Source organism: Corvus brachyrhynchos, unplaced genomic scaffold (genome assembly GCF_000691975.1).
Source record: "Corvus brachyrhynchos isolate BGI_N302 unplaced genomic scaffold, ASM69197v1 scaffold213, whole genome shotgun sequence".
NCBI classification, from domain to species: Eukaryota; Metazoa; Chordata; class Aves; order Passeriformes; family Corvidae; genus Corvus; species Corvus brachyrhynchos.
In genome coordinates, this window is record NW_008237233.1 from 755446 (window position 1) to 766904 (window position 11459).

General features: G+C 37.3%; 1 protein-coding gene across 1 annotated transcript in view; it reads left to right on the forward strand.

Moving 5' to 3' along the window:
• ARRDC3 (arrestin domain containing 3) overlaps window positions 1-10063 on the forward strand; it is a 12224-nt gene extending 2161 nt beyond the window's left edge. The window contains exons 2-8 of the mRNA XM_008630133.2: window positions 1284-1365; window positions 3872-4019; window positions 5239-5341; window positions 5732-5988; window positions 6384-6546; window positions 7353-7507; window positions 8884-10063. Of these exons, the coding sequence (XP_008628355.1) occupies window positions 1284-1365; window positions 3872-4019; window positions 5239-5341; window positions 5732-5988; window positions 6384-6546; window positions 7353-7507; window positions 8884-8940 (965 nt within the window). The 3' untranslated portion in view covers window positions 8941-10063. The remainder of the gene's footprint in view (window positions 1-1283; window positions 1366-3871; window positions 4020-5238; window positions 5342-5731; window positions 5989-6383; window positions 6547-7352; window positions 7508-8883) is intronic.
• Window positions 10064-11459: the final 1396 nt, after the last annotated feature.

Below are 11459 nucleotides of genomic sequence, written 5' to 3' on the forward strand. Positions count from 1 at the left end.
CTGAGCTGGCAGGAAGGGGGGGAGCCGGGTGGAGAGCAGCGCAGCCACCACCGAAAGCAGCGCTCCCCCCGCTCTCGGGACAAATCAAACGAAAATGAATAAATCGTATTTATTAAAAACACCCCAAACACAAAACAACAGTATAAAAACCCACTCTCACGCCGACACATTGTCTTGCTTTTTCAGCACGTTTTCGTGACCTACAGTGGGTAATGTTGCGTGCTGAAGGTGCATTTATTTCCACATCTTACTGCTGCATTTTTTTCTAATTTTTTTTTAAAATTTTGTTTATTTTAAAAATTTTGGTATTTGCACTGTAGCAAGTAGAGAATCCACGCTTCTGTAGGACAGTAGTAACTTAGAACCCTCCTGCGTGCCTCTGTTAGTGCTTCGGACAGTCGCACATAAGCTGTTCCCTTTCATTTTGTCTCACTATATCCCGTTTTATAATTCCAGCCGTTTTTGTGTGCAAGGTGCTCAGTGATTTTTCACTCAACTTCCTATTTTTACCAAGTCAGCGTTTTTTTGGTTCCATGTCAGAATAAACTGCAGTTTTCTTGTGGCATTTCAAGGTGGGCAAGTAATCATGACCATAAACAGGAGTCAGCATTCCTGGCATAAAACCAGCAAGTATCTGAGTCTTGCTGTGTGAGCAAGATCAAGTTAACCTATTAAAAAAAGAAAATTTTAGCTCTAAATAGCATTAATTGGGCAGCTTGCCATTTCTTAAGTCCCTGAATCTCTCTGGTACTTTCTGGGTGGTGGTTGTACAGTCTGACTCGTTTCTCACACGTTTTTTTGTGTGTATGTGTGATTAATGTCTGGACGCTGTTGCCATGCAGGAGCTACAAAGAAGGTGAATTACTAAATTTAATCTTAAGCAGCAGACTTGGTACTGTTAATGCTGGTAAAGAGCCAGCTCTAGTTCTTTCTGACTAGCAGTCAGAGTGGAGAGCAGCATGATTTCCTTTACAAACCTTGCATGGAGGCCTTGAAATGGCCGCAGTTGAAACTGTGTTAGTATTCAGAGGCAGGATTATAAATTGAAACAAATTAGTCTCTGTTTCTCTGTAAGGCGAAGCTGGCAATCTTGCCTGTCAGCCAGAGTTGTCCCGGCATTCCAGCAGTTAATAACTAACTCACCAGAGACCCTTGTTTCTGGGACATCACATTCTTTGAGTGTTGTAATGTGTGAGCAAAACTATTTTTTTCTGGAGGAGAAGCCCATGCAATGTATGACATGTGTGCAGGTGGAATAGTGTTTTGGTTTATTTCTCTTTTAGATGATGACAATTCAGAAGAAGGCCTTCACACCATCCATTCAGGAAGGCATGAATATGCATTCAGCTTCGAGCTTCCACAGACGTAAGTACCCACTCACAGTCCTCCACACAGGGGCCTGCTGCCCACCGCCTGACCAAAACTCCTGCTGTGGGTGGAGGGGAAACCTATTCAATGGTAGTAGGAATTGTGCTCCAACATGCTGTAGAGAACATGATCTTATTAAACTGAAGAGGTTGCTTTTATACTGATGTACACATACTTTATTTTTTTTTTTTAATTTCCACAAAAAAGGAGCTCACTGCTGCCCAGTTGCTCACTTTCTTTTGACCAAGTCCTGTTGACTTACTAGATATTCCAATCTATTACCCCTTCCCAAGAGGAGGGAGAGGAATTTCAACTGTCACTGGAGTCCTGCAGAGTGGCTGAGATACCTTCTAACTCAGCCATTTACTGGAGCTATGCAGACAAGCAGAACTAGAGATAAGATCACAGTGGGATTGTTTGGGCTCAGGTCTGGAACAGATGTGGCAAGTTTACTTAGACTTCAACAAAAGAGGAGGTTGTTCTTATTCAGGTAGGATGTATGTACCCAGCCTGGCCATTTATGCAGAAAGTCCCGATGGAAAAAGTTAAGAATGGGTGGATGAAGTAAGAATTCTCCTACCTAATCCCATTGGCTTTAGAAAACAAATGAGTAAGTGCAGAAAAGAACGAGCAGAAGTTTGTTCCAGTAAGATAAAATTGTTGCCCCCTGCTGTCTGAAATACGTGATGTAGACACTGTGGACGTAAGGTTTGTACATAGTAGAGTTACCAATATGGAAATGAGCTAAAGATACAAGTTCCAGTAACATTAAATACACAGGAAAAGAGGGAGTATGAATATGGATGAAAAAAGAGCCTTTGCTGTAAAAGGCAAGTAGCAATCCTTAAAAAAATGATTTGAAAGTCCTTTGAAAGTGACTGAAAATTTGGCAGTTTTATATGAGTAAGCTCACTGTCTAATATTAAAGTTGTTTATTAGAGGTGCTGGTTTTAGCAGAACCTGCAGATGACAAACAGTTTAAGTGAACAGCACAGGGCTTCTACACTGTTTCAGTAAGATTTTCTGTGAAGACCTGTGAACATGGAGATTTTAAAGACAATTTAGCATTCTGTGAAAATCTCAATGACAAGAAGTAGTAAGGCCAATACAGATTTTCCCTGTTTCCCTGTTTTTGAGTTGAAAGGCGCATTTAAAAAACCACAAAAAAACCACAAACACAAAATACTAGACACATCAACAAAAATGTTTAGCTTGAAGTGAAACAGCCAGATAGCAAAATATCACAAGCGTTGGTCTTGTTAAACCAGTTTTTAATAATACTGGAAAAAGAAAGAGTGATACTGAAAGCCTGAATTTTGATGCTGCCTTCGTACTTGTTATTTTATGTCCATAGAATACTTCCAAAATTGATGTAAGCTTCAGAGCAACAGTGGAAAGATGTGCATCATCCTTACTGATTTTTTCTCTTCAGAATATGGGATGGAAGAAAACACTGAAGTTGGATTAGAAAATTCCTTTAATTGCATTATTAGGGAAAAAACCTAAACATTTCATATATGCAAATAGAGAAGTCAAACCTGTAACTGAAAGAATAATTATAGTAAAGCGCTAGCATGGATAGTATTACTTTCTATGGAAAGTATGGAAATCGTGTTGATTTATTTTAATGTATATATAACAGTGTATTCAGAACATAGTAAAATAGAAAAAAAAACTTAATGAGAAACTAAGTTACAGAAGACTACTGTTAATTGCAAAGAATTGAACTATAAAGATACTTTATCTTTCATTTTATGCTATTAAAAGTGAAAAAGTCAATGCTCACAGGTCTGGAAAAACTTCTTGCATCATCTTTCCTCCAGCTTCTAAAATAGACTTCCTTGATTTAACAAATTTCAGAATAGTCTTGATGATTTTATGTGTGTTGGTATATAAACATATATGCTTATATATGTACATTCTTAGGTATCAAAAATGTTCTAAGCTGTCTCCTCAGGGTAGAGGAAGATTAGAAGGTGCTCAAAATAGCCTCTCTTCAGAACTCCCAAGTTAGACTATTTACTCTGCTTAAGGTGAACCTAACTACCTAAGTGCTGAGTTACAGCTAAAATAAACCTGATGTTGAGCTACTGACCAAGTAAATAATAGACAATGGTTTACAAAATGCAGTATCCAAAACTATAATTGGTTGATACTAATGGTAATTTTAAATTGGTATTCAAAAGGGCATGCTTTACTCTAGATGTGAAAGTGGCCTCTTAAGCTTAAAGGACATGTGTGCTCTCCTGGCATTTTCTAGTACAATTCTTTAATCGATTCTATAAATCTATGCAAAACTATAGTAGGGTAAATTGGAGATGATTTTTTCTCCCATTTTTAATCTTGAATTTTTCTGAGATGTGGAAATTTTGCAAATAAATTACGCTTCATTAAGTACTACAGTGCATTAAAAATGCAGTTCTGTATACTAATTGCTGACCTGATCAATTGTATCATTAGACAGAAAGACTTTACTCAATTTTGACCTTTGTGTCCTGCACAGACCACTTGCTACCTCATTCGAAGGCAGACATGGCAGTGTGCGCTATTGGGTGAAAGCCGAATTGCATAGGCCTTGGTTTCTACCAGTAAAATTAAAGAAGGAATTTACAGTCTTTGAACATATAGATATCAACACTCCTTCATTACTGGTAAGAATTGACAGAATTACTCATTTTTTGTTTCTGGCATAAAAAATAATAAAGTTTAATAACTGAAACAACATCCATATCTAATTTTACCTAGTACTTATTTGATAATTAGTTAAAAGCCAATCTTCTAAATATTGTTAGTTCAGCAACTTTTTAAGTACTGGTATTTTGAAAGCTATGTTTTCCTGTACTTGGAGTTGCTTCACTTTTAAGATACGTTAAAATGGTTTTGTCAATTTAAATTGATAATACTAAATTGTTAAGTGTGAGTTAGAAGGAAAATTTTGGGAACTGTTCCTCTTTGATTTTGAACGAAGAAGGAACTGTGAAACCTAGAAGAATTAGTGTGACATTGCAAATGTAAAAAATGCAAACTAAATAATGTACTGGTGTGCATAACTGATAATTTTCATATGGACAGTTTTTTACCAATGGGGAGAAATTATCACAATTCTTTATAATCTTTTTCTGAAATGTCATTTCATTAAAATAATTTCAGTATCACAACTGCTTTCAATGAGGATTTAAGTCAGGCCTAGAATTCCATTCCCCTCCTCTCTTCTTCAAATTCATCCCCCATGGAGAGGGGAAAAAACCTCAGAATCCATTGAAATAGGTTTCTTGTGTGTATGGGTGAAGAATCAGACCTGCAAAGGGACATTGGCCTAGCACATATTCCATTAAAATCAAAAGACTCTTGATTTGACTTTAATGGGCTTTGGATCAAGTCCTAAATCCTGGTGTCATGTAAAATAACAAAGTCTGTTTGATACAGATGAAACAGGATCATTTTGAAAGAGGAAATAGCAGGAGTCAAGGTTACAGTACTTCAGGTTGGTTATTGTTTCTGAAATAGTGTACTGGAATGACATTCTAGTTTACTGGTAAATTAAAAGCTCTTCAACAATATGGTGGGATATGTAGGCTTATAAAGTGTATCCTTAGGCTATGCTGAATTTATTTATGTATAAAAAACTGTTTTAAATGTAACTAGTATGAAGTGTAGCAAAAAAGCAGTGTTAATGAATATGGAATTAGAATAAAGCTTACAGTTTACATAGTGCAATTTGCTTGAGGTTTCTCTCTAAATGAAACTAGATATGCTTATAAAAATGCACAGAAAGTATATAATCAAAATATTTTTTTGGTGTTCATTAGAACAGATTAAGAGATTCATGGAGCACTCTATTAAATGGAAAATACTGTTCTTTTCTTACAGTCACCCCAAGCAGGCACAAAAGAAAAAACTCTCTGTTGTTGGTTTTGTACCTCAGGCCCAATATCCTTAAGTGCCAAAATTGAAAGGAAGGGCTACACCCCAGGTACGTAACAGAAGTAATTATAGGAAATGTTTTTCCTTCCCTTTTAAAATGACAGTTTGTACTTAGCTTCTGTTACATAAAAGAAATACTTAAACTATTCTTACCATTTTTGTCTGCATTCATCTGTCTTGCTATTTTAAGCTACTAATTTTGTTAGCTTGCTGTGTCTCCAGATTGTTAAAGGACATTTGCTTTTATTGGGCCTGTGCAGTTTTCTGTTAGATTTACCTTATGGTGACCTTACTCCTGCTAGCATCAGTGGATGTTGTTAAAAGTGTAGATCATTGCTAGCAGCGTCCAGAGCCACATAACAATACACAGTATGTGGCAATTTGCTTCAGTTGCCTTGCAAATATATAGAAAAAAAAAAGAAATTTTGCTTTGTTTCAGGTGAATCAATTCAGATCTTTGCTGAGATTGAGAACTGCTCTTCCCGTGTGGTGGTGCCAAAGGCAGCCATTTACCAAACACAGGCATTTTATGCCAAAGGGAAAATGAAGGAAGTCAAACAGCTTGTTGCCAACCTGCGTGGGGAATCCTTGTCATCTGGCAAAACAGAAACCTGGAATGGCAAACAGTTGAAAATTCCACCTGTTTCTCCTTCAATCCTTGACTGTAGTATAATCCGTGTGGAGTATTCACTGATGGTATGTTGGGTTGTTTCATTGGAGTATGAGTAGTTTCCATGATTCCTTGCAAATCGTTAACAAAGCTTTGTGAACTGCTAACTAGTTACAAAAGAAATACATAGCCTAGCATTAGGTCTCCTGACAAGAATTTTTGTAAGTAAATTCAGTTTAAATCTTGCGTGTTCTAAATAAATGTGTTACGAGTAGGTGACATTTCCATGTGAGGACTTCTGTTAAGAATATAGAGCTGCCTTTGACTTGGAGGGCTTTTTGTATCCATAGGGACATTGGCTCTGAAACAAACAAAAAGAAATTTCAGCCTTGTGAAAAATTCCATGGGTGGAGATTTTAGTCTAATAATTATGAAGTGCTCATACAAAACTGTTTCTAATCTATACTTCATGTTGTTTTAGGTATATGTGGATATTCCTGGTGCCATGGATTTATTCCTTAACTTACCGCTGGTCATTGGCACCATTCCTCTACACCCGTTTGGTAGCAGAACATCAAGTGTAAGCAGCCAGTGTAGCATGAACATGAATTGGCTTGGTCTGACACTGCCTGAAAGACCAGAAGGTAACCTGACAAAACAAGTCTGTTTTGATTTTTGTGTGCTTCATTCATTGCTGTCACGCAAGCAGGCACAAATTACCTCCTTCATAATAAAGCCCACAGAAAATCCCTTGAGGATGTTTCCTTGCTATCTGCTTGCTCTCTGTAGAAGAACAGAGTTGGCCTCCTTGCCTTCCTCTCTAAGGTACGAGCAGGGGAACCCAGCTGCTTGGAAGCTGGTGCAAGTGAAAGCACAGAATGCCATTGTACCTGGGCAGAATTAATTCTGCCTCCAGTATCCCAACTGTGTCCTCGGTTGTAAGGCATTGTAACCTACCAAACTAGCAGTTAAGGTGACTTTTAGCAACCTTAGTAGCCAAGACTTTGTGAAATGGTAATATAATTCATCTCAGTGGGAATCTCTTGTCAAAGGAGAAACTCTGTAGCTTCTTTACTCTTTTTGCATATAAACATCTGGGGGTTTTAATGTACAAATCCCAGACTCTGATGGTGGAATCCAGAGGAATGCAATGTTTTTTCATTACTGCCTGTAAGAGAAATTCAGTATTGTGAGTGTGCTTTAAATTTGAAGGTGATAGTTAGGCCACAATAAACAATGGTCAGTCTGCTCTTGGATTGGAGCATAGTCTTAAAATAAGCTATAATAGTCTACCATCTCTTTCGTGTTCAATAACTGTGGAAAAACGACTGAAGTAATTTATCTAGCTGCTGGTGCATTTTACGATATAAAAGTTTAATATTCATCATGTTATATGTTTTGACGTACATAAGAACTTGTTGTTCGAACTGCGTGTGCCTTTTCGCTGCAGCACCTCCCAGCTATGCAGAAGTGGTTACGGAGGAACAACGGCAGTCAAGCCTTGCACCCTTAGGTGCTTGTGATGACTTTGAGAGAGCGCTTCCAGGGCCACTGTTTGCATATATCCAGGAGTTTCGTTTTCTGCCTCCACCCCTCTATTCAGAAGTAGGTACCTCAGAATTTAATGAAGAATTCACTGTTTCTCTGAATTCTGTCATATGTAATAAATGTAGGAAACTGTTTCTACTTTATGAAAACCAGGACAAATAATCAAAAATATGAAAAGGGGAAAAGGTAACTTAGTTTTAGCAAAGTGGAGGAAAATTAATCAAAAAGTTTCCAGGATTCTTCACTAGTCTAATGCTTTGTAGAAATTCCAAAACTATTTTGCATCCTCTGGGCAACTTTACTAAAGTTATATTGCATTATACATGTAATACATCACATTGGTGAATACCAACATTTTTCACCTCTACTTTCTAAAAGTACTGTGTATTTTTTGTTCTTTGTATGTATTACTTTCAGAATTCCCATGTAGAGAAGTTACAAAGCTACTTTTTCTGGCTTAGGTTTCTCTAAATGCACAGTTCAAACATTTCTGCCTGCAAGTTTAGTTCTGTGGAAGTCACTCAATAACTGGGACACAGGTTTAGGCTTCAGAAGCTTCAAAAGCCATACTCATATTTTTCAGGGAAAAGCAGTAGTATAGGACAAAATAGAATAGTGTCTTTTGGCTAAATCTTGCCTGGATACACCCCCTCTTGATTTTTTCTTTTCCTCTTGAAACACTTAAGCTGCTAGTGAGTGAGTGGGTTTTTGTGTCTTGTTTGTGGACTCTTCTGTAATGTAAACCAAGAGTACAACTCGGGCCCTTTCAATTTAGGTACTCTAAAGATTTAGAAATAAGCTTTTCCTTTGTTCTAAAAATGGCTTTATAAAATGAACTGACCAAACTGTGTAGTGTTCACTTAAATTATACTTCTATCCAGTTTTGGAGACCTAAGTTAGCATGTTCTTCACCTCCTTCCTTTTGGTGAAAGGAAGAAGATGTAATGTGTTGAACACATGAATTTTTAAGATATTTCATGGGGTTATTCAGGAGTCATTACTTACAAATTAAGTAGAAGAACTTTTTACTAACAATTCTGTGCCTTTTTAAGTAAAATGTCTTCTGACATAGATTTAGTAGTTTAAGTTACATGTTCAGTGATGAGTAAGGTTGTCTTCTTAGTATACAATAAATAATTTAAAAAATTTGTGCTGCTATAGCAGGTTTGTTTCAATTTTTTAATTACATCTTCATCTTATCCTTAAGCTACCATCAACTTGAAGTTTGAAATATTTCACTACACTTAGTAATTTTCAATTCAAAGTTTTATCTAATTTCTGGAGATATTTCAGTTACTTGAATAACATTTGGATTGGGAATACCATTTATCTGTGTCTTGGACGTAAAAATTTTGGTATTTGGATTGGTTTATTTTCTAGCAATCAGTTCTAAAAATACCTTGGGTTGTTGTGTTTTTACCTCTTTTGTTTAGATTGATCCAAACCCAGATCAGCCCGCAGATGACAGACCATCTTGCCCCTCTCGTTGAAGGAATCCATAAGAAGCTGACTCGACTTGGGTTTTGAATCATACCTGCCGTGTTGAAGGTCAAGGCATCATAGTGGAGACACACTTTCAAAGAAAGTGGGTTTGCTCTTGCCTGTGTGGTGAAAAAATGAAAACAACCTGTGATCATGCTTTGAAGCCTACAGTAACACTGTAGGACTGCTCCACATGCTTGAAGAACTGAGCTTTCCCCCCTCCCTCTTAAATACTGGCACATACTAGGAGCAGCCTTACTAACCTACAGTCATGTGTGTCCAGCCACTCAAACCACATTAAGAGAGGTTTGGCTTCCTCTTACAGTTTGGAAATTTGCACATGCTTATTGCTTACATTGTGCGGTTCAGTGTCACTACAGCTTTTTCTCATTTATGCCAGACATTTGTTATCCCCTTCTTATTTTTTGTGGTCCGCACAATAAGGAGCAAAAGAAAGCTTTGACAAAAAAGAAAGAAACAAAAAAAACCCCAACAGCAACAGACTTTGACAAATGCACTGACTTCTCTTTTTTTTTTTTTAATTTAATGTAGCCTGGACTTTACCTGCGTATGCACATGCTCAGAATTGTCCTAGTAGGCTGATCGTGTATCACCTCTTCAGCTTGGATCCTATTGTGGATTTATTTACAAACATCAAATGCCTTCAAGCCAATCCTTCTTGCTGTATGTTTTGCAGCCTACTGTAGTAGATCAGCAACAGATATGGGGATAGGGTGGGAGGGTAAAGAATTAATAGAAAGAAACTAATAGACTTCATCAAGATTGTATACTTTCTTGATTTCTTTTAAGAATTTGTTGCCTTTCTACTATTATCGCAAAGCAGCATTTTGTTACAGACTGCCTAAAAATCACTTAATCTCAGGTGAACTCATCACTTGCCAAACTGTTGGGATGCTATTTGTTTTTTTATGTTGCACTGTTGAGTTAGTTCTTTTTTTGTTTTGTGTTTGTGTTTGTTTTTATTCTTTACTTGAGAGGGAGATTTGGAATAGGGACATACACAAAAGTTACAAAACCCACCTCATTCCCATTTCTCTTTCTACGTTACAAAAAGAGATGTGCAAGTTGTGAAGCTCTAAAAAAAAAAAAAAGGCACAAATGAAAGCACCAGCAGACACCAGCTGTTCTTCAAAAGAATTTTAAAAGGAAGTAGTCATACACTGTCGAGATGCACAGACAGATCAATATCTCAAGTAGCAGGGATAGGAAGGGAAAGTAAATTTATTTTTATATATAGCTACTTAATCACCAAAAATTTATATGTAATGAGTCTAGTAGAAAGTATATTTCAAACCGCAGGAAAAGCTCGTACTATGCTAAGAGCTCAGTTTGTGCACTTTGTATTACCTTCAGGGTTTATGATACTGTACAAGATAAATATAATTAAAGTGGGGAAGATCAGTGTTACCATCCGTGCTTAAATATGAGTTAGCTGGAATTGCTTCAGTGACTGCATCTTCTGTGGCACTCTAAAGGGCTTTAAAACAAAACAGTGAATTTTACCATGTATTCATACAGAATGCAAGAAACTCTATGGAAAGAGCACTTGTCCTTGAGTATGCCCCAGGAAAAAGAGTGCAATGGAGCCATTACCTGTGCTAACAAATACCAGCACTTATATGTTAGAGATGTACAATGGAAGTCAACTTTGTTTTTCAGAAACCATGTAACACAGATCACTGACAAAGGGACACTCTTCTGGTCTTGACTACTTAAACAAATCAAGATCTAATCCATCAAACACCTGTCTCCTTGTGCAATAAAAAAGCTCAGAAGAGAGTGGGAGAGGGGAGGCTGGTGTTTCTGCATGGTGCTGATTATTAAAAATTTCTGCCTTGTTTTTAAGGCTTCATAAATGCAACAAAATAGGCTTTTCCATAAGTGGCCTTTATGAGAACATGAAAGATCATTCATGTTTCAAAAATGACAACAGGGTGATAAAATATAAATGAGTCGCGTTTTAAGTGATTCAGTTAAAAGGCTGGGGCTTTGAGCGGGAATATTGGCAAGAAGGAAATTGGATTATATTACTAGGCCAATTTTGTGGATGTCCCTTCCCTCTACCCTCTTCAACCAAACAATTTTTAAAGCTGATGGGATCGTTGGTATAAAAGGGCATTTGGTGGTTTTACTTTTTTTTTCCTTTTTTGTTATTTTAACAGACTAGGGAACAATTGCTGATACACATAGCATAGCATTAAAGTACTTACCACAATAGAATGGAAAATTGCATATGAGGCAGGATTGACCAATATCATAGTAATTGACTTGGCATCACAGCCTTTGTGATTAGAACGAAAAATTGTATTAGCTTATTACAGCTGGTGGTGGGGTCCGTGGCTGTGACCCAGGAAGAGATGACTGGTCCAGGGAGATGGTCCCGAAAGGAATGGCCTGCCCGAAGTCCGGTGTCTTCCTCTCAGCTGCTGGCAGGAGGGCCCTTGCAGAGGCTGTCAGCTCTTTAGTGATTATCAGCTCGTGATTCCAGCTCAGCTCTGCAGGGCTG